The 23,076-nt window shown below is 44.3% G+C and overlaps 2 protein-coding genes across 5 annotated transcripts in view; one reads left to right on the forward strand and one right to left on the reverse strand.

The window, feature by feature from the left end:
* Positions 1-1,736: 1,736 nt before the first annotated feature.
* On the forward strand, positions 1,737-22,032 carry LOC139581494 (histone deacetylase 3-like). 2 transcript variants are annotated; one of them, XM_071411311.1, is made up of 15 exons: positions 1,737-1,999; positions 2,460-2,542; positions 2,788-2,930; positions 3,143-3,224; positions 13,622-13,678; positions 13,794-13,849; positions 13,951-14,084; positions 14,598-14,678; positions 15,030-15,103; positions 15,196-15,260; positions 15,541-15,630; positions 15,774-15,832; positions 15,904-15,983; positions 16,113-16,270; positions 21,059-22,032. In XM_071411311.1, the coding sequence occupies exons 1-15, from the start codon at positions 1,945-1,947 to the stop codon at positions 21,126-21,128; spliced, it is 1,287 nt and encodes a 428-aa protein (XP_071267412.1). In that variant the 5' UTR covers positions 1,737-1,944; the 3' UTR covers positions 21,129-22,032. The 2 variants fall into 2 exon arrangements, with proteins under 2 accessions (XP_071267412.1, XP_071267411.1); XM_071411310.1 differs by having other exon boundaries at positions 1,804-1,999; positions 3,124-3,224.
* The window catches only part of LOC139581491 (myotilin-like), a 32,499-nt gene continuing 31,288 nt past the window's right edge, over positions 21,866-23,076 (reverse strand). For all 3 annotated transcript variants that reach the window (XM_071411304.1, XM_071411305.1, XM_071411302.1), the window contains exon 17: positions 21,866-22,650. In XM_071411304.1, coding sequence (XP_071267405.1) covers positions 22,523-22,650 — 128 coding nt within the window. In that variant the 3' untranslated portion in view covers positions 21,866-22,522. The remainder of the gene's footprint in view (positions 22,651-23,076) is intronic.

Here is a 23,076-nt window from a genome sequence, read left to right on the forward strand (position 1 = left end):
GGCTTTCTCATATAGATCTACATTTTTATGGAACGGTCTGCCAAACCATGTGAGAGACGTACACTCGGTCTCGACCTTTAAAGTCTTTACTGAAGACTCATCTCTTCAGTATGTCCTATGATTGAGTGTAGTCTGGCCCAGGGGTGCGAAGGTAAACGGCAAGGTACTGGAGCAACAAACCAGGGCCACAGTGTCCCCCGACCCAACCCTGTCTCAGCCTTCAGTATCTATGCTGCAATAGTTTATGTGCCAGGATGCTAGGGTCAGTCTGTTATATCTGGTGTAATTCTGGTGTCCTGTGTGAATTTAAGTATGTTCCCTCTAATTCTCTCGCTCTCCCTTTCTTCGTCCTCTCCCGGAGGACCTGAACCTCAGGACTACCTGGCCTGATGACTCCTGGCTGCCCCCATTCCACCTGGTTGTGCTGCTGCTCCAGTTTAAACTGTTCTGCCTGCGGCTATGGAACCCTGACCTGTTTCACCGGACGGGATACCTTGTACCTGACCTGCTGTTTTCGACTCTCTCTCTACAGCACCTGCTGTTTCGACCTCTGAATGCTCAGCTATGATAAACCAACTGACATTTACTCCTGAGGTACTGACCTGTTGCACCCTCTACAACCACTGTGATTATTATTTGACCCTGCTGGTCATCTATGAACGTTTGAACATCTTGAAGAACAATCTGGCCTTAATGGCCATGTACTCTTATAATCTCCCCCCGGCACAGCCAGAAGAGGACTGGCCACACCTAAATAAGAATTAGTTCTTAAGGATTAGCCCCCTTTTTTCAAATTTTTTCCTAAAATTACATACCCAAATCTAACTGCCTGTAGCTCAGGCCCTGAAGCAAGAATATGCATATTATTGGTACTATTTGAAAGGAAACACTGAAGTTTGTGGAAATGTGAAATGAATGTAGGAGAATATAACACATTAGATCTGGTAAAAGATAATACAAAGATGTACCATCATCTTTGAAATGCAAGAGAAAGGCCATAATGTATTATTCCAGCCCAGGCGCAATTTAGATTTTGGCCACTAGATGGCAGCAGTTTGTGCAAAGTTTGAGACTGATCCAATAAACCATTGCGTTTCTGTTCAAAATGTTGTATCAAGACTGCCCAAATGTGCCTAATTGGTTTATTAATACATGTTTAAGTTCACTCTCCTCAAACAATAGCGTGGCAGTCTTTCACTGTAATAGCTACTGTAAATTGGACAGTGCAGTTATATTAACAAGAATTTAAGCTTTCCGCCAATATCAGATATGTCTATGTCCTGGGGAATGTTCTTGTTACTTACAACCTCATGCTAATCGCATTAGCCTACGTTAGCTCAACCTCCAGCGGGGAACCCACCGATCCTGTAGAGGTTAACTGACTTGCCTAGTTAAATAAAGGTTACATTTTTTGTTACAAAAATACAATTCCACCAATCCAAAGAAAGCATAGGTGGGCGCTTTGTGGTCAACGACTCCCATTGTTAGGGCGGATATTCACCCGATTAGCCACCAATCACCCCATTAAAAGGTGGAAATATCTTACCATTCAAACTCCCGGGAAAGGTTTTGGGGTTGGCTCCTATGGCGAACATGCGCACTCAGTCTTAGTTAAAATCACCATTGAAAATGTCGTGTATCACACAGTACAATGTGTGGTTCTGAATCACTATTCAAAAGTAACGCGTACCACATTCACCATATGAATTGTGTGATTGGTAAAATGTTTCCACCTTTTAATGGGGTGATTGGTGGCAAATCGGGTACACCATCCATAATCTTTGGTACTGTTTTTGCCCGCCCCCTTCGCTTGTCGCTGAACAATGACGTACGTTTTACTCGCTGTTTACAATGGCGACTACTTTCTAAATGAAGAAAAGATACATTTACAGTAGCGAACAAATACCCAGCGAACGGTAGAAAAACTAAGAAGTCTCTTTTGCAATGTCTAACAGAACAGCATATTTTTATGATCCGGATGTGGGGAACTTTCATTATGGTAAGATTCATTTTGGTTACAAAAGGCACGAAGCAGATTAGCATGTTAAGAAGCAGGCTAGCTAACTATTTACATTGCTGTTATTTAGCAGACGCTCGTATCCAGAGCGATTTACAGGAGTAATTAGAGTTAAGTGCTCAATGACATATTGTTACCTTTCGGTAACTGGCCCAACGCTCTTAACCGCTAGGCTACCTACTATTTCCTCTTCAATTTGTGATTAGCTAGATAGCTAACGTTAGTATTCGATTCTTATTTCTGCTAGAAATCAGGTGTATTGAACTCGCTAACGTTACTAGCTATTAGTCGTGTGTTTGCAAGAGTTTCTTTATTCTACAGCTATTTAGCTGGCATGTTATGAATGATAGCATCACGCAGAAGAACCACAGAGAAATCAGAACATTGATAACTGCATATGAGAGAACAACACACTGACACATGTTTTCCTTTCCTTATCAAGGTGCTGGTCACCCTATGAAACCCCATCGTCTCTCGCTGACGCACAGCCTTGTTTTGCACTATGGCCTTTACAAAAAGATGCAGGTAAGTCCTGCTGATGATAAACATGCTGAAAAGGCTGGGGATGTAATTATTAGTCCAAACAGTTTTGCAACTAAAACAAGGGTTTCTATTGGACAAATTCAGGTAGGTCCCTCCCTGTTTGTCTGTTTGCTTCATTTAAGAAACGTTTTGCAACAGAATCAGCTAAATTAATACACCCTGATTAAACCAGACAAGTTCATGTCCTTCTTGACACCATGTTAATTTGACTGGTCCTTGTTTCACAGGTTTTCAAACCATACAAAGCCTCACAACATGACATGTGCCGATTCCACTCAGAAGATTACATTGACTTTCTGCAGAAGGTCAGCCCCAACAATATGCAGGGTTTCACAAAGAGTCTCAACACCTTTAATGTTGGGGATGACTGGTGAGAATGTCTTATCATCTTCTATAATTTATTAGCTTACATTACTCCCTGGCGTATATTTGGAATCATGTGTGACTAAGATATTTTGTGTGAAATATATATTTGTCAAAGTGCAGAATGTTCTTTTGACTCATGTAATATTATGATCAGTGTAATGTGCAGCTGTTGATCTATCTATGTGGCTTGTATAAAGGTAACGTGTCCTCTGTCAGCCCTGTATTCCCAGGCCTGTTTGAGTTCTGCTCCAGGTATACAGGAGCATCTCTACAGGGAGCAACACAGCTAAACCACAAGGTATGTCCCCCCCCCAGCAAACTCAGCTTATTTTCTGTTATAAATGTATTCTATTTACGGATCGGACGGCATGTTGTCCGGTCCTCTGGCAGTCTCTATGGGGGTACCACAGGGTTCAATTCTCGGGCCGACTCTTTTCTCTGTATATATCAATGATGTTGCTCTTGCTGCGGGCGATTCCCTGATCCACCTCTACGCAGACGACACCATTCTGTATACTTCTGGCCCTTCCTTGGACACTGTGCTATCTAACCTCCAAACGAGCTTCAATGCCATACAACACTCCTTCCGTGGCCTCCAACTGCTCTTAAATGCTAGTAAAACAAAATGCATGCTTTTCAACCGTTCGCTGCCTGCACCCGCCCGCCCGCCCGACTAGCATCACCACCCTGGACGGTTCCGACCTAGAATATGTGGACATCTATAAATACCTAGGTGTCTGGCTAGACTGTAAACTCTCCTTCCAGACTCATATTAAACATCTCCAATCCAAAATCAAATCAAGAATCGGCTTTCTATTTCGCAACAAAGCCTCCTTCACTCACGCCGCAAAACTCACCCTAGTAAAACTGACTATCCTACCGATCCTCGACTTCGGCGATGTCATCTACAAAATAGCTTCCAATACTCTACTCAGCAAACTAGATGCAGTTTATCATAGTGCCATCCGTTTTGTTACTAAAACACCTTATACCACCCACCACCGCGACCTGTATGCTCTAGTCGGCTGGCCCTCGCTACATATTCGTCGCCAGACCCACTGGCTCCAGGTCATCTATAAGTCCATGCTAGGTAAAGCTCCACCTTATCTCAGTTCACTTGTCACGATATCAACACCCACCCGTAGCACGCGCTCCAGCAGGTATATCTCACTGATCATCCCAAAAGCCAACACCTCATTTGGCCGCCTTTCCTTCCAGTTCTCTGCTGCCTGTGACTGGAACGAATTGCAAAAATCGCTGAAGTTGGAGACTTTTATTTCCCTCACCAACTTTAAACATCTGCTATCTGAGCAGCTAACCGATCGCTGCAGCTGTACATATGTAACGGATGTGAAATGGCTAGCTAGTTAGCGGGTACGTGCTAATAGCGTTTCAATCAGTTACGTCACTTGCTCTGACACCTAGAAGTAGTGTTGCCCCTTGCTCTGCAAGGGCCGCGGCTTTTGTGGAGCGATGGGTAACGATGCTTCGTGGGTGACCGTTGTTGATGTGTGCAGAGGGTCCCTGGTTCGCGCCCGAGGTCGGGGCGAGGGGACGTACTAAAGTTATACTGTTACATTGATGCTGTTGACCCGGATCACTGGTTGCTGCGGAAAAGGAGGAGGTTGAAAGGGGGGTGAGTGTAACGGATGTGAAATGGCTAGCTAGTTAGCGGGTACGCGCTAATAGCTTTTCAATCAGTTACGTCACTTGTTCTGAAACCTAGAAGTAGTGTTGCCCCTTGCTCTGCAAGGGCCGCGGCTTTTGTGGAGCGATGGGTAACGACGCTTCGTGGGTGACTGTTGTTGATGTGTGCAGAGGGTCCCTGGTTCGCGCCCGTGTCGGGGCAAGGGGACGGTTTAAAGTTATACTGTTACACACAGTCCATCTGTAAACAGCCCACCCAATTTACCTACCTCATCCCCTTACTGTTTTTATTTATTTACTTTTATGCTCTTTTGCACACCAGTATCTCTACTTGCTCATGATCATCTGATGATTTATCACTCCAGTGTTAATCTGCTAAATTGTAATTATTCACTCCTATGGCCTATTTATTGCCTACCTCATGCCTTTTGCACACAAATCAAATCAAATCAAATTTTATTAGTCACATACACATGGTTAGCAGATGTTAATGCGAGTGTAGCGAAATGCTTGTGCTTCTAGTTCCGACAATGCAGTAATAACCAACAAGTAATCTAACCTAACAATTCCACAACTACTACCTTATACACACACACAAGTGTAAAGGGATGAAGAATATGTACATAAGATATATGAATGAGTGGTGGTACAGAACGGCATGGCAAGATGCAGTAGATGGTATATTTTTATTTATTTATTTATTTAACCTTTATTTAACCAGGTAGGCAAATTGAGAACACGTTCTCATTTACAATTGCGACCTGGCCAAGATAAAGCAAAGCAGTTCGACACATACAACAACACATAGTTACACATGGAGTAAAACAAACATATAGTCAATAATACAGTGAAAAAAATAAGTCTATATACAATGTGAGCAAGTGAGGTGAGATAAGGGAGGTGAAGGCAAACAAATATATGTATAAATAAATAAAAATATAAAAAGGCCATGGAGGCGAAGTGAGTACAACACAGCAAGTAAAATAAAAACTAAAAAACACTGGAATGGTTGGTTTGCAGTGGAAGAAAGTGCAAAGTAGAGACAGAAATAATGGGGTGCAAAGGAGCAAAATAAATTAATAAATAAATACAGTAGGTAAAGAGGTAGTTTGGGCTAAATTGTAGATGGGTTATGTACAGGTGCAGTAATCTATGAGCTGCTCTGACAGCTGGTGCTTAAAGCTAGTGAGGGAGATAGGTGTTTCCAGTTTCAGAGATTTTTGTAGTTCGTTCCAGTCATTGGCAGCAGAGAACTGGAAGGAGAGGCGTCCAAAGGAAGAATTGGTTTTGGGGGTGACTAGAGAGATATACCTGCTGGAGCGCGTGCTACAGGTAGGTGCTGCTATTGAGACCAGCGAGCTGAGATAAGGGGGGACTTTACCTAGCAGGGTCTTGTAGATGACCTGGAACCAGTGGGTTTGGCGACGAGTATGAAGCGAGGGCCAGCCAACGAGAGTGTACAGGTCGCAGTGGTGGGTAGTATATGGGGCTTTGGTGACAAAACGGATGGCACTGTGATAGACTGCATCCAATTTATTGAGTAGGGTTTTGGAGGCTATTTTGTAAATGACATCACCGAAGTCGAGGATTGGTAGGATGGTCAGTTTTACAAGGGTATGTTTGGCAGCATGAGTAAAGGATGCTTTGTTGCGGAATAGGAAGCCAATTCTAGATTTGACTTTGGATTGGAGATGTTTGATGTGAGTCTGGAAGGAGAGTTTACAGTCTAACCAGACACCTAGGTATTTGTAGTTGTCCACATATTCTAAGTCAGAGCCGTCCAAAGTAGTGATGTTGGACAGGCGGGCAGGAGCAGGCAGCGATCGGTTGAAGAGCATGCATTTGGTTTTACTTGTATTTAAGAGCAGTTGGAGGCCACGGAAGGAGAGTTGTATGGCATTGAAACTCGCCTGGAGGGTTGTTAACACAGTGTCAAAAGAAGGGCCAGAAGTATACAGAATAGTGTCGTCTGCGTAGAGGTGGATCAGAGAATCACCAGCAGCAAGAGCGACATCATTGATGTAAACAGAGAAGAGAGTCGGTCCAAGAATTGAACCCTGTGGCACCCCCATAGAGACTGCCAGAGGCCCGGACAACAGACCCTCCGATTTGACACACTGAACTCGATCAGAGAAGTAGTTGGTGAACCAGGCGAGGCAATCATTAGAGAAACCAAGGCTGTCGAGTCTGCCAATGAGGATGTGGTGATTGACAGAGTCAAAAGCCTTGGCCAGGTCAATGAATACGGCTGCACAGTATTGTTTCCTATCGATGGCGGTTACGATATCGTTTATGACCTTGAGCGTGGCTGAGGTGCACCCATGACCAGCTCTGAAACCAGATTGCATAGCGGAGAAGGTGTGGTGGGATTCGAAATGGTCGGTAATCTGTTTGTTGACTTGGCTTTCGAAGACCTTAGAAAGGCAGGGTAGGATAGATATAGGTCTGTAGCAGTTAGGGTCAAGGGTGTCCCCCCCTTTGAAGAGGGGGATAACCGCAGCTGCTTTCCAATCTTTGGGGATCTCAGACGACACGAAAGAGAGGTTGAAGAGGCTAGTAATAGGGGTGGCAACAATTTCAGCAGATAGTTTTAGAAAGAAAGGGTCCAGATTATCTAGCCCGGCTGATTTGTAAGGGTCCAGATTTTGCAGCTCATTTAGAACATCAGCTGACTGTATTTGGGAGAAAGAGAAATGGGGAAGGCTTGGGCGAGTAGCAGAGGGGAGGGCAGTGCTGTTGTCCGGGGTAGGGGTAGCCAGGTGGAAAGCATGGCCAGCCGTAGAAAAATGCTTATTGAAATTCTCAATTATAGTGGATTTGTCGGTGGTGACAGTGTTTCCTATCTTCAGAGCGGTTGGAAGCTGGGAGGAGGTGTTCTTATTCTCCATGGACTTTACGGTGTCCCAGAACTTTTTTGAATTTGTGTTGCAGGAAGCAAATTTCTGCTTGAAAAAGCTAGCCTTGGCTGTTCTAACTGCCTGTGTATATTGGTTTCTGGCTTCCCTGAAAAGTTGCATATCACGGGGGCTGTTCGATGCTAATGCAGAACGCCATAGGATGTTTTTCTGTTGGTTAAGGGCAGTCAGGTCAGGAGAGAACCAAGGGCTATATCTGTTCCTGGTTCTAAATTTCTTGAATGGGGCATGCTTATTCAAGATGGTGAGGAAGGCATTTAAAAAAAAATGACCAGGCATCCTCTACTGACGGGATGAGATCAATATCCTTCCAGGATACCCCGGCCAGGTCGATTAGAAAGGCCTGCTCGCTGAAGTGTTTCAGGGAGCGTTTGACAGTGATGAGTGGAGGTCGTTTGACCGCTGACCCATTACGGATGCAGGCAATGAGGAAGTGATCGCTGAGATCTTGGTTGAAAACAGCAGAGGTGTATTTGGAGGGCAAGTTTGTTAGGATGATATCTATGAGGGTACCCGTGTTTACGGAATTGGGGTGGTACCTGGTAGGTTCATTGATAATTTGTGTGAGATTGAGGGCATCAAGCTTAGATTGTAGGGTGGCTGGGGTGTTGAGCATGTTCAAATTTAGGTCGCCTAGCAGCACGAGCTCTGAAGATAGATGGGGGGCAATCAGTTCACATATAGTGTCCAGAGCACAGCTGGGGGCAGAGGGTGGTCTATAGCAGGCGGCAACGGTGAGAGACTTGTTTTTAGAGAGGTGGATTTTTAAAAGTAGAAGTTCAAATTGTTTGGGAACAGACCTGGATAGTATAACAGAACTCTGCAGGCAGTCTTTGCAGTAGATTGCAACACCGCCCCCTTTGGCCGTTCTATCTTGTCTGAAAATCTTGTAATTGGGGATGAAAATGTCTGAATTTTTGGTGGTCTTTCTAAGCCAGGATTCAGACACGGCTAAAACATCCGGGTTGGTAGAGTGTGCTAAAGCAGTGAACAAAACAAACTTAGGGAGGAGGCTTCTAATGTTAACATGCATGAAGCCAAGGCTATTACGGTTACAGAAGTCATCAAAAGAGAGCGCCTGGGGAATAGGAGTGGAGCCAGGTACTGCAGGGCCTGGATTCACCTCTACATCACCAGAGGAACAGAGGAGGAGTAGGATAAGGGTACGGCTAAAAGCTATGAGAATTGGTCGCCTAGAGCTACTAGAGCAGAGAGTAAAAGGAGGTTTCTGGGGGCGATAAAATAGTTTAAAGGAATAATGTACAGACAAAGGTATGGTAGGATGTGAATACAGTGGAGGTAAACCTAGGTATTGAGTGATGATGAGAGAGATATTGTCTCTAGAAACATCATTGAAACCAGGTGATGTCATCGCATATGTGGGTGGTGGAACTGAGAGGTTGGATATGGTATAGAGAGCAGGGCTAGAATCTCTACAGTGAAATAAGCCAATAAACACTAACCAGAACAGCAATGGACAAGGCATATTTACATTAAGGAGAGGCATGCTTAATCGAGTGATCAATAAGGGTCCAGTGAGTAGAGGTTGGTTGGGGTCGTGGCGATCCAGACAGCTGGCCGGGTATATGGCTATTGGTAGCAGCATAGGATGGAGGTCTGTTTGTAGATACCTCGTGCGTTTCCGTCGGTAGGTTAGTGGGGTTCCGTGTAGTGGGGTTCCGTGTGGTAGAGGGGATCAATCCAAATTGGCAAAATAGATATAGTGACCCAAGGAAAAAAAATAAAATAAATAAATAATAATAATAATAATAGTTGTCCGATATACTTGTTCAGATAGCAGCCGATAAGACAGCTAACGATTAGCGGGCCTCAGATGAGCGTTTAGGTAACGTCGGGACGGAGGTGCCGGTTGGATAAATCCCTCGGGCAGATAACGTCGGCAGTCAGTCGCGGCAGTCAGTCGTGAAGGCCCGGTGGGGTTCCGTATCTGCAGCAGCAACAAAAGAAACGGGTCCGGATGGTAATGGAACTCCTCAGCTGGCTAGCTCCAGAATGATTTGAGTTTGCTCCGGGGTCGACGTAAGCCAATAGTCACACGGTTTGCAGCTAGCTAGCTGCGAAATCAAGGTGCAAGTGTCCAGAGCCTGCGGCTGGAATCCGGGGAAACTGAGAGAAAAAAAGTCCCGGAATGCTCCGGTCCGAGTCGCGTTGCACAAAAGTGCCGGTAGATTATCGAGCTAAAGGAATAGCTGATGACCACAAAACGTGGGCAGCTGAAACACCAACGCTAGCCAGCAAACCGGCTAATTTCGGGGCAGCTACAGATTAGCTTCTGGCTAGCTATCGGAGTAGCTTCTGGTTAGCTTTCAGGCTAGCTTCTGAATTAGCCCCTGGCTAGCTTCCACGATGGATTTTCAGATTGAGGTAAATAATACTTTTTGTAATTGGTGAAGCGGGTTGCAGGAAAGCTTTTGCAGGAAAGATTTTGTAGTTGAGTTCTTGGATAATAAAATAAATAAAAGATATGCGAAGAAAGGTGTAAATATATATATATACAGGACACGACAATACGGAACAGAAAAAGACGTCTGAACTGCTAAGCCACCTTGGACCAAAGTACGGTATATACATATGAGATGAGTACTGTAGGGTATGTAAACATAAAGTGGCATAGTTTAAAGTGGCTAGTGGTACATGTATTACATAAAGATGGCAAGATGCAGTAGATGATATAGAGTACAGTATATACATATGAGATGGGTAATGTAGGGTATGTAAACATTATATTAAGTGGCATTGTTTAAAGTGGCTAGTGGTACATTTTTACATAATTTCCATCAATTCCCATTTTTAAAGTGGCTGGAGTTGAGTCAGTATGTTGGCAGCGGCCGCTAAATGTTAGTGGTGGCTGTTTAACAGTCTGATGGCCTTGAGATAGAAGCTGTTTTTCAGTCTCTCGGTCCCTGCTTTGATGCACCTGTACTGACCTCGCCTTCTGGATGATAGCGGGGTGAACAGGCAGTGGCTTGGGTGGTTGTTGTCCTTGATGATCTTTATGGCCTTCCTGTGACATCGGGTGGTGTAGGTGTCCTGGAGGGCAGGTAGTTTGCCCCCGGTGATGCGTTCTGCAGACCTCACTACCCTCTGGAGAGCCTTACGGTTGTGGGCGGAGCAGTTGCCGTACCAGGCGGTGATACAGCCCGACAGGATGCTCTCGATTGTGCATCTGTAGAAGTTTGTGAGTGCTTTTGGTGACAAGCCGAATTTCTTCAGCCTCCTGAGGTTGAAGAGGCGCTGCTGCGCCTTCTTCACAACGCTGTCTGTGTGGGTGGACCAATTCAGTTTGTCCGTGATGTGTACACCGAGGAACTTAAAACTTTCCACCTTCTCCACTACTGACCCGTCGATGTGGATAGGGGGGTGCTCCCTCTGCTGTTTCCTGAAGTCCACAATCATCTCCTTTGTTTTGTTGACGTTGAGTGTGAGGTTATTTTCCTGACACCACACTCCGAGGGCCCTCACCTCCTCCCTGTAGGCCGTCTCGTCGTTGTTGGTAATCAAGCCTACCACTGTAGTGTCATCCGCAAACTTGATGATTGAGTTGGAGGCGTGCATGGCCACGCAGTCGTGGGTAAACAGGGAGTACAGGAGAGGGCTCAGAACGCACCCTTGTGGGGCCCCAGTGTTGAGGATCAGCGGGGTGGAGATGTTGTTACCTACCCTCACCACCTGGGGGCGGCCCGTCAGGAAGTCCAGGACCCAGTTGCACAGGGCGGGGTCGAGACCCAGGGTCTCGAGCTTGATGACGAGTTTGGAGGGTACTATGGTGTTAAATGCTGAGCTGTAATCGATGAACAGCATTCTCACATGGGTATTCCTCTTGTCCAGATGGGTTAGGGCAGTGTGCAGTGTGGTTGCGATTGCGTCGTCTGTGGACCTATTGGGTCGGTAAGCAAATTGGAGTGGGTCTAGGGTGTCCGGTAGGGTGGAGGTGATATGGTCCTTGACTAGTCTCTCAAAGCACTTCATGATGACGGAAGTGAGTGCTACGGGGCGGTAGTCGTTTAGCTCAGTTACCTTAGCTTTCTTGGGAACAGGAACAATGGTGGCCCTCTTGAAGCATGTGGGAACAGCAGACTGGGATAAGGATTGATTGAATATGTCCGTAAACACACCAGCCAGCTGGTCTGCGCATGCTCTGAGGACGCGGCTGGGAATGCCGTCTGGGCCTGCAGCCTTGCGAGGGTTAACACGTTTAAATGTTTTACTCACCTCGGCTGCAGTGAAGGAGAGCCCGCAGGTTTTGGTAGGGGGCCGTGTCAGTGGCACTATTGTCCTCAAAGCGGGCAAAAAAGTTGTTTAGCCTGTCTGGGAGCAAGACATCCTGGTCCGCGACGGGGCTGGTTTTCTTTTTGTAATCCGTGATAGACTGTAGACCCTGCCACATACCTCTTTTGTCTGAGCTGTTGAATTGCGACTCGATTTTGTCTCTGTACTGGGACTTAGCCTGTTTGATTGCCTTGCGGAGAGAATAGCTACACTGTTTGTATTCGGTCATGCTTCCGGTCACCTTGCCCTGGTTAAAAGCAGTGGTTCGCGCTTTCAGTTTCACGCGAATGCTGCCGTCAATCCACGGTTTCTGGTTTGGGAATGTTTTAATCGTTGCTGTGGGTACGACATCGTCAATGCACTTCCTAATGAACTCGCTCACCGAATCAGCATATTCGTCAATATTGTTGTTGGACGCAATGCGGAACATATTCCAATCCGCGTGATCGAAGCAGTCTTGAAGCGTGGATTCAGATTGGTCGGACCAGCGTTGAACAGACCTGAGCGCGGGAGCTTGTTGTTTTAGTTTCTGTTTGTAGGCTGGAATCAACAAAATGGAGTCGTGGTCAGCTTTTCCGAAAGGGGGGCGGGGGAGGGCCTTATATGCGTCGCGGAAATTAGTATAACAATGATCTAGGGTTTTTCCAGCCCTGGTAGCACAATCGATATGCTGATAGAATTTAGGGAGTTTTGTTTTTAGATTAGCCTTGTTAAAATCCCCAGCTACGATGAATGCAGCCTCAGGGTGTGTGGTTTCCAGTTTACAAAGAGTCAGATAAAGTTTGTTCAGGGCCATCGATGTGTCTGCTTGGGGGGGAATATATACGGCTGTGATTATGATTGAAGAGAATTCCCTTGGTAGATAATGCGGTCGACATTTGATTGTGAGGAGTTCTAGGTCAGGTGAACAGAATGACTTGAGTTCCTGTGTGTTGTTATGATGATCACACCACGTCTCGTTAATCATAAGGCATACCCCCCCGCCCCTCTTCTTACCAGAAAGATGTTTGTTTCTGTCGGCGCGATGCATGAAGAAACCAGCTGGCTGCACCGACTCCGTTAGCGTCTCTTGAGTTAGCCATGTTTCCGTGAAGCAGAGCACGTTGCAATCCCTGATGTCTCTCTGGAATGCTACCCGTGCTCGGATTTCATCAACCTTATTGTCAAGAGACTGGACATTGGCGAGTAGTATGCTAGGGAGTGGAGCGCGATGTGCCCGTCTTCGAAGCCTGACCACGAGACCGCCTCGTTTGCCCCTTTTACGGCGTCGCACAGGGTCGCCGGCTGGGATCAGATCCATTGTATTGGGTGGAAGGCAAAACACTGGATCCGTTTCGGGAAAGTCATATTCCTGGTAGGAACGATGATGAGTTGACGTTAATCGTATATTCAGTAGTTCCTCCCGACTGTATGTAATGAAACCTAAGATTACCTGGGGTACCGATGTAAGAAATAACACATAAAAAAACAAAATACTGCATATTTTCCAAGGAACGCGAAGCGAGGCGGCCATCTCTTTTCGGCGCCGGAAGACAATGTATATAGACTCATTTAGTTTTTTTCCCTACTGTGTTATTGACTTGTTTATTGTTTACTCCATGTGTAACTCTGTGTTGTTGTCTGTTCACACTGCTATGCTTTATCTTGGCCAGGTCGCAGTTGTAAATGAGAACTTGTTCTCAACTAGCCTACCTGGTTAAATAAAGGTGAAATAATAAATAAATAAATGTATTCTATTTATGGATCGGACATATTTATTAAGACCCATTCAGCAATTTATACAGTCAGGTAAATTGTTGACCAGATTTAGATTTGATCAATGATCAGGACTGTTGCTTTGCAGATATGTGACATCGCCATCAACTGGGCCGGGGGTCTTCATCATGCTAAGAAATTTGAGGTAAGAATTATGCAACATTTTGATTCTTTGTCAAGACAATTTATTTCTACGGCCTCTGGTCACCTGCCTATGTCCAGCTCTATGATATCATGATTTCATTTGTTTTGGTTTTCAGGCCTCTGGATTTTGCTATGTGAATGACATTGTCATCAGTATACTGGAGCTTCTGAAGTAAGAGCAAAGCACCAGTCTTTTATAATGTTGTTGTCCATTTTGTGGGTTCACGTCCCGCTAAGGATCTCTAACAACTAATAATGTAAATGTCCCTTTAGGTACCACCCGCGTGTGTTGTACATAGACATTGACATTCACCATGGTGATGGGGTACAGGAAGCCTTCTACCTGACTGATCGCGTCATGACTGTATCCTTCCACAAGTACGGGAACTACTTCTTTCCAGGAACAGGTAAGACGAGCCATATGAGTATCTGTTAAAACCAGAAATACAGATACAGTTGGGACAGAGAGATTGAAAAACAGCTTCTATCTCAAGGCCATCAGACTGCTAAACAGCAATCACTAACTCCGAGAGGCTGCTGCCTACATTGAGATCCAATGACTGGACACTTTAATAAATGGATCACTAGTCACTTTAAACAATGCCACTTTAAATAATGCCACTTTAATCATGTTTACATATATGTACATATTCTCATTCACCCCTTTAGATTTGTGTGTATTAGATAGTTGTTGGGGAATTATTAGATTACTTGTTAGATATTACTGCGCTGTCGGAACTAGAAGCACAAGCATTTCGCTACACTCACATTAACATCTGCTAACCATGTGTATGTGACCAATACAATTTGATTTGAGTTTGTCTTAATGACTAAATTATTGAATATCTCTATGGGACAATAGAGGTTGTCTTAATGAGCTTATTCTTTGTTAAACAAATGTTGTCTGTTTTGTCCCATAGGTGACATGTATGAGGTAGGGGCTGAGAGTGGCCGGTACTATTGCCTGAACGTGCCTCTCCGGGATGGGATCGATGACCAGAGTGAGTAGTGTCCTTCCTGGATCTCACACTCAGGCTGGCTCTCTGGCGCTCCACTCTGATAATGCTATTAGACTGAGGCCATTGAGATGTCTCTGGGGAGTGCTATTATCAGATGTTATGCTGCCTGACTGTTAGTTTACCTGCACTCTAAACTATTTACATCTATTTGATGGCTGCTACAGTTCAGAAGGTCTGATAGTATGCAGGATAATATCCAACAATCCAACAACAGACGTTTCCTTATTTTTGATAGGGGATCAATTATATCACTTTGTCAATATCAAAAATGATTGAAAGGATGAATTCTCTTCCATGTGTCCAATACCTTAACATTATATCACTCTGTTTTAGGCTACAGGCAACTCTTTCAGCCAGTCATCAAGCAAGTGGTGGACTTCTACCAGCCAACCTGTATCGTTCTTCAGGTGATAATTTGGCAGCCAGAGATCATCAGTGGTATTTTGCAGGAATTGTGGTATTGAGTATGGGACTCACATGCACCTTTTGTCATTGACAGTGTGGGGCTGACTCTCTGGGCTGTGACAGATTAGGGTGCTTCAACCTCAGTATACGAGGCCATGGGTAGGTGTCTTGCTCAATAAATAATACATTATAACCCTCACCAACACTTACGTCAGTCTTAAATGGCCTTTGAATACAGCTTATGGGTAAGTGTCTTAATGGAGATAAGGATACATGTTTTGAGGATGGAATTCAATGTACTCTATATTATGAGGATGTACTGCCACCTGTTGGTAGGAGAGCAAATTTAAGGGATTATAGAAAAATTGGTACAGGATTTGGTTAACACAGGAGCCAGGTTATGGTAAACTCTCTCACCCAGGGTATATGCTTTCTATAGGGAGTGTGTGGAGTTTGTGAAGAGCTTCAGGATTCCCCTGCTGGTACTGGGAGGAGGAGGGTACACGGTACGCAACGTGGCCAGATGCTGGTGAGGGCTCATTTCTCTCAGTGCTGTAACTGGACTATAGTGGGGAGATTAGGTGACAGTTGTTTTTGATGGAGACCAAGAGAATATTCTCACAGTGTATATGGAAGCACTTAAGAATGAACTCTGTTGCTCTTCTATTCCAGGACCTATGAGACCTCCCTCCTGGTTGATGAGCCAATTAGTGATGAGCTGCCCTATAGCGGTAAGCGAGCAAGCCTAAGCACTTCTGCCACTGTTTTTCCATTTGCTAATTTTCTCTCCTCACCCCTCCAGAGTACTTTGAGTATTTTGCACCAGACTTCACACTCCACCCAGATGTCAGCACCAGGATAGAGAACCAGAACTCCCGACAGGTCAGTTTTAGGACATACAGCATGCGGTCCTCCCTCTCTTTCTGAACCACAGTCTACATACTGTTTAACAATTCAAACAGAATTCTCTCCTTGGTGTAAGTCATTTATCTCCATCTTGTGCTTGTTTAGTACCTGGAGCAGATCCGTTCGACGGTCTTTGAGAACTTGAAGATGTTGAACCATTCCCCCAGTGTCCAGATCCACGATGTGCCCTCGGACATCCTGAGCTACGAGCGCACTGACGAGGGAGACCCAGATGAGAGGGGCTCAGAGGATAACTATTCCAGGTCAACACACTCTGCCTTATGTGACGCTAGAGCTGGGCGATATGGGGGGGGGGAAATCCATATCGCAATAAAAGTACATTTTTTGCGCTAACAAAATAATATGCGATAAAAACAAATTTGGGGGGTGCTTGATCTAGGAGATATGAACAAAGTCAAATTGTGATAAATATAACTTTTATGCAATAAATAAAAAAAATGTATGGACAGTTACTTGGCATTAGCGGCAGGGCTCTAGCCAAAAAAATCTATTCCGGTGCCAAGTAAGAAAACTGAGATGGTAGCCTATGATTCAGAAAGTACGTTTAAAAAAAATCTAAACAATACAGGAAATGCATGATTGATGTGCAAGGATCTAGATTTTATGACACTTCAGAGGAATTGTTAAATCCTTGTGCATATTGACAATATTATTCACCACCTGAGGGAGTGGGAACTCAAAACACTAGATTGCTAACTCTAAATATGATTGTTGCTATGTGGCCATGTAGGCTAATTGAATAATCTATCAGTAAATGTAGGCTAATGACCTACAAAAGTTCCAGCGCTAGGCCTTGGCTACTTGTTTATTTTTAACATTTATTTTGCCTTTATTTAACCAGGTAGGCCAGTTGAGAACAAGTTCTCATTTACAACTGCGACCTGGCCAAGATGAAGCAAAGCAGTGCGACATAAAACAACAACACAGAGTTACACATGGGATAAACAAACGTACAGTCAATAACACAATAGAAAAATCTATATACAGTGTGTGCAAATGGAGTAAGGAGGTAAGGCAATAAATATGCCGTAGTAGCAAAGTATTACAATTTAGCAAATTAACACTGGAGTGATAGATGTGCAGATGATGATGTGCAAGTAGAAATACTGGTGTGCAAAAGAGCAAAAAAAAGTAAACAAAAACAATATGGGGATGAGGTACGTAGTTAGATGGGCTGTGTACCAGTTGCAGCGATCGGTAAGCTACACAGATAGCTGATGCTTAAAGTTAGTGAGGGAGATATAAGTCTCCAACTTCAGCGATATTTGCAATTCGTTCCAGTCATTGGCAGCAGAGAACTGGAATGAAAGGCGGACAAAGTAGGTGTTGGCTTTGGGGATGACCAGTGAGATAAACCTGCTGGAACGTGTGCTACGGGTGGGTGTTGCTATGGTGACCAGTGAGCTGAGATAAGGCGGAGCTATACCTAGCAAAGACTTATAGATGACCTGGAGCCAGTGGGTTGGGCGACGAATATGTACAGTTGAAGTCGGAAGTTTACATACACTTAGGTTGGAGTCATTAAAACTTGTTTTTCAACCACTCCACAAATTTCCACAAACTATAGTTTTGGCAAGTCGGTTAGGACATCTACTTTGTGCATGACACAAGTCATTTTTCCAACAATTGTTTACAGACAGATTATTTCACTTATAATTCACTGTATTACAATTCCAGTGTGTCAGAAGTTTACATACACTAAGTTGACCCTGCCTTTAAACAGCTTGGAAAATTCCAGAAAATGATGTCATGGCTTTAGAAGCTTCTGATAGGCTAATTGACATAATTTGAGTCAATTGGAGGTGTACCTGTGGATGTATTTCAAGGCCTACCTTCAAACTCAGTGCCTCTTTGCTTGACATCATGGGAAAATCAAAAGAAATCAGCCAAAACCTCAGAAAAAAATGTGTAGACTTCCACAAGTCTGGTTCATCCTTGGGAGCAATTTCCAAACGCCTGAAGGTACCATGTTCATCTGTACAAGCAATAGTACGCAAGTATAAACATGGGACCACGCAACCGTCATACTGCTCAGGAAGGAGACGCGTTCTGTCCCCTGGAGATGAAGTACTTTGGTGTGAAAAATGCAAATCAATCCCAGAACATCAGCAAAGGACCTTGTGAAGATGCTGGAGGAAACAGGTACACAAGTATCTATATCCACAGTAAAACGAGTCCTATATCAACATAACCTGAAATGCCGCTCAGCAAGGAAGAAGCCACTGCTACAAAACCGCCATAAAAAAGCCAGACTACGGTTTGCAACTGCACATGGGGACAAAGATCGTACTTTTTGGAGAAATGTCCTCTGGTCTGATGAAACAAAAATAGAACTGTTTGGCCATGATGACCATCATTATGTTTGGAGGAAAAAGGGGGAGGCTTGCAAGCCGAAGAACACCATCCCAACCGTGAAGCACGGAGGTGGCAGCATCATGTTGTGGGGTTGCTTTGCTGCAGGAGGGACTGGTGCACTTCACAAAATAGATGGCATCATGAGGTGGTGAAATTATGTGGATATATTGAAGCAACACCTCAAGACATCAGTCAGGAAGTTAAAGCTTGGTCGCAAATGGGTCTTCCAAATGGACAATGACCCCAAGCATACTTCCAAAGTTGTGGCAATATGGCTTAAGGACAACAAAGTCAAGGTGTTGGAGTGGCCATCACAAAGCCCTGACCTCAATCCGATAGAAAATGTGTGGGCAGAACTGAAAAAGCGTGTGCGAGCAAGGAGGCCTATAAACCTGACCCGGTTACACCAGCTCTGTCAGGAGGAATGGGACAAAATTCAACTAACTTATTGTGGGAAGCTTGTGAAAGGCTACCTAAAACGTTTGACACAAGTTAACCAATTTAAAGGCAATGTGATCAAATACTAATTGAGTATATGTCAACTTCTGACCCACTGGGAATGGGATGAAAAATAAAACCTGGAATAAATCATTCTCTCTACTATTATTTTGACATTTCACATTCTAAAAACAAAGTGGTGATCCTAACTGACCTAAGACAGGGAATTTTTACTAGAATTAAATATCAGGAATTGGGAAAATTTTTGTTTAAATGTATTTGGCTAAGGTGTATGTAAACTTCCGACTTCAACTGTAGTGAGGGCCAGCCGACGAGAGCATACAGTTTGCAGTGGGGCTTTGGTGACCAAACGGATGGCACTGTGATAGACTGTATCCAGTTTGCTGAGTAGAGTGTTGGAGGCTATTTTGTAAATGACATCGCCAAAGTCGAGGACCGGTATGATAGTCAGTTTTACGAGGGTATGTTTGGCAGCATGAGTAGAGGCTTTGTTTGTGAAATAGGAAGCCGATTCTAGATTTAATTTTTGTATTGGAGATGCTTAATACAAGTCTGGAAGGAGAGTTTACAGTCTAGCCAGACACCTAGGTATTTGTAGTTGTCCACATATTCTAAGTCAGAACCGTCCAGAGTAGTGATGCTAGTTGGGCGGGCGGGTGCGGGCAGCGATTGGTTGAAGAGCATGCATTTCGTTTTACTAGCATTTAAGAGCAGTTGGAGGCCACGGAAGGAGTGTTGTATGGCACAGTGTCCAAAGAAGGGCCAGATGTATACAGAATGGTGTCGTCTGCGTAGAGGTGGATCAAGGAATCACCCGCAGCAAGAGCAACGTCGTTGAGATATACAGAGAAGATTTGGCCCGAAAATTGAACCCTGTGGTACCCCCATAGAGACTGGCAGACGTCCGGACAACAGGCCCTCCGATTTGACACACTGAACTCTATCTGAGAAGTAGTTGGTGAACCAGGCGAGGCAGTCATTTGAGAAACCAAGGCTGTTGAGTCTGCCGATAAGAATACGGTGATTGGCAGAGTCGAAAGCCTTGGCCAGGTCGATAAAGACGGCTGCACAGTACTGTCTTTTATCGATGGCGGTTATGATATCGTTTAGTACCTTGAGCGCGGCTGAGGTACACCCGTGGCTAGCTCGGAAACCGGATTCTACAGCGGAGAAGGTATGGTGGGATTCTAAATGGTCAGTGATCTGTTTGTTAACTTGGCTTTCGAAGACTTTAGAAAGGCAGGGCAGGATGGAAATAGGTCTGTAACAGTTTGGGTCTAGAGTGTCACCCCCTTTTGAAGTCAGCTTTCCAATCTTTAGGAATCTCAGACGATACGAGAGGTTGAACAGACCGGTAATAGGGGTTGCAACAATGGCGGCGGATAATTTTAGAAAGAGGGTCCAGATTGTCTAGCCCAGCTGATTTGTAGGCCTATTCACTGCAAATCGCTCTCTGCGGGCACGTCAAAACCACAGCCCACTACACTATTCTACCGCGGTTCTAAAGTGGTGTCATGAACTCAATATCAAGAGGTGAGAAATTATACAGAAAGCTGTGACTTTCCTCTCTGTAGCTAGAACAGTAGTTGCTTAACTTTTTCCCACAATAGCAGTTTGAGCAACAGTAATTTTCTTAATTTTTATTTAACTAGGCAAGTCAGTTGAGAACAAATTCTTATTTACAATGATGGCCTACACGCCCTACATATGCTTGTGCTGCTCAGAATGCATCTCTCTCTCCGTGTCAGTGGGGGAAGGGAGTGGCTCGCTCACACAGCAGCGAAACAGGGACAGGCAGATACTTTCATAGCAGGAATCAACATAATGCAAAGCCCATTACTGTTGACTAAGTATTTGTTTTAGAACAATCTACAGGAGTGTTGTGTAGCAAAATGCCTCGGTAAGAGGAAGGCAATGTCATTTGTTTTATCATCCCAGCTCTGTGACACACATAGGAGCATATGTTCTATTATACATGTTAGTAATGGAATCAATAGGACCAGTTTAAGGACGGGATTCAATCTGATTGCAGATTTGGACAATGCGCCATTTTTAAAGTTCATTTCTGATTGAGCCGACAAATGCAGCGTTTACCGTGGATGTGGTGTCTGCACACACGTCGCCGGCAACACGATTGGATTGAATCCCAGCCTTAGTCTACGTGTATATAGTATCAGTGTGATAGTCTGGAACTAAATAGCTTGTTCTCTTTACAGGCCAGAGGCAGCCAATGAGTTCTACGATGGTGACCATGACAACGACAAGGAGAGCGATGTGGAGATCTGAACGCTCAGATAATGTCAGACTTTTCCCCTCTGGTCACTCATGATATTATTGGGAAACCATCAAGGCTGCAGTCAGAGTTGACCAAACTTCTTTTCCCCAACAAATGGATATACTATACTCAGAGCGAGAGACTACCACCATTTATTCCTTCTTTTTTTAACTATGTCTATCATTGAGTATGTAGAGGACATTGTCAAGCACTTCAAATGTTATTCCTCACGTTTCGTAAACAGGTGTAGACTAACAGTGAAATGCTTACTTACACAATGAGTAACGATAACACCTATATACACAGGGTACCTGTACCCAGTCGATGTGCAGGGGTACGAGGTAGATATGTACATGTGACTAGGCAACAGGATAAACAGTAGCAGCAGTGTGATGATTCACCAGAAGACAGCCTAGAGGGGCCCCAATACAGCCAGATTAACAGAGGGCATGATTGTGTCTGGGCCTTATTCATCAGCACAGGATAAAGAGGAAGAGACTTCCCCTTGGTCCAAAGTGCGTTGACTTCCTGTGGTTGCTAGGTGCTGTGTCGAAAGGGACCTGGGTCAGTCTTATATTTACCAGTTTTCACTTCACACACTGGGATCAGAGGTCGGTCATCTGAATAACAAGTTAAAATGTTTTGATTAAATCTTGTCATAAAATAAATAGGAAAACTGCATGGCTACAATGCTTCCCATCTATAAGTACTCAATTTGATATTTTGAAAGTGAAATGAGACCACCACCTGTGTTGTAAAACTTTATTACGCATTCATTAAATTTCACATCATACACAGTACATAAGACTTCAAAACATTTTTCTATGATCAGAATCAGACCGAGGTCGTTGTAAATTTGGGTGTGAAGGCAACCATTTACATTTCAGAATTGTCCAATAAATAGTTTATACATTATTTGAATGTTACCTTTTTAAAACCAGAAAGAGACAGTCTCACTTGAAGCAGCAGTCATAAAAACGCTGCTTTTTGTAAAGGAACTTCAAAAGAGTTACATGTCTGGAGACAATACATGATTCATTCTCTACCAACTACAACAGCAAACCACAGAGACAGCATTTGACAAAGGTCTGTGCTCGGGCCAGGTAAGCTTCACCATACCAGAGGATGATGTTGAGGAAACCATCTGACCAGCCCACCCTTGAAAAACAAACAAACAGAAGGGCTCAAACTAAAGTGCATTTGACAAATGCTGGGACTGGTGAGGTCCTGATTGATACTGAGGCACTGTGGGTAAAATGTGAGTATCTGCTTCCTCAAAACTTTGATTAATTTCCTCCCCCAGGCACAGACAACATGACCGCCTCAGTGGACAGAGACTGAATGATAGACCAGTATAAAGTGGAGCAGAGCGGTACAACAGGTTATACTGCTGGTTTAGTGTCGTCTAAAGTTCCTCACTCTCGTACAGGGGGGCCGTGTGCTGGGGGGGGTCCGGAATCAGGCTGGGGAGACGGCGGAGTAGGGGGACTTTAAAATGCTTGCCTGTAGGGGGGGCAGGCTTGTTGGTGCGAGCTGCAGAGACAGAATGGAATAAAAAGGTCAGGATATATTCAGAATAGAACCCTTGAACCTCTAATGCAATAAGAGGAAATGTGTTTGAGCCAGGTAATAAAACATTTAAATAAAGCCGGTCATTGTCATAAATGTTACCAACCTATTATTTTAAACAATCTGAGAAATGGTTGGATCTCCTAATCCACAAGAGGAATGTGTTGCTATCCTAAGAGAGTTTCCTAAAATAACCAGAGAAACCACTCTGGTATAACAGCTTATATAAGAGATGTATTAAGCCCCAGCTCCAGTTACAGGTTCAACCCTTGGGGGTCGAAAGACAAGCTTTCCTTCTGGTCAGCAGAGTGCACGGCCAAATGTTACTGCACAGTTGAAGCCTGATATTACAGTACTGAGACAATTATATGAGCAAAGTTGTCAGTTTCC

The sequence above is a fragment of the Salvelinus alpinus genome, chromosome 7, assembly GCF_045679555.1.
Source record: "Salvelinus alpinus chromosome 7, SLU_Salpinus.1, whole genome shotgun sequence".
Lineage (NCBI taxonomy): Eukaryota > Metazoa > Chordata > Actinopteri > Salmoniformes > Salmonidae > Salvelinus > Salvelinus alpinus.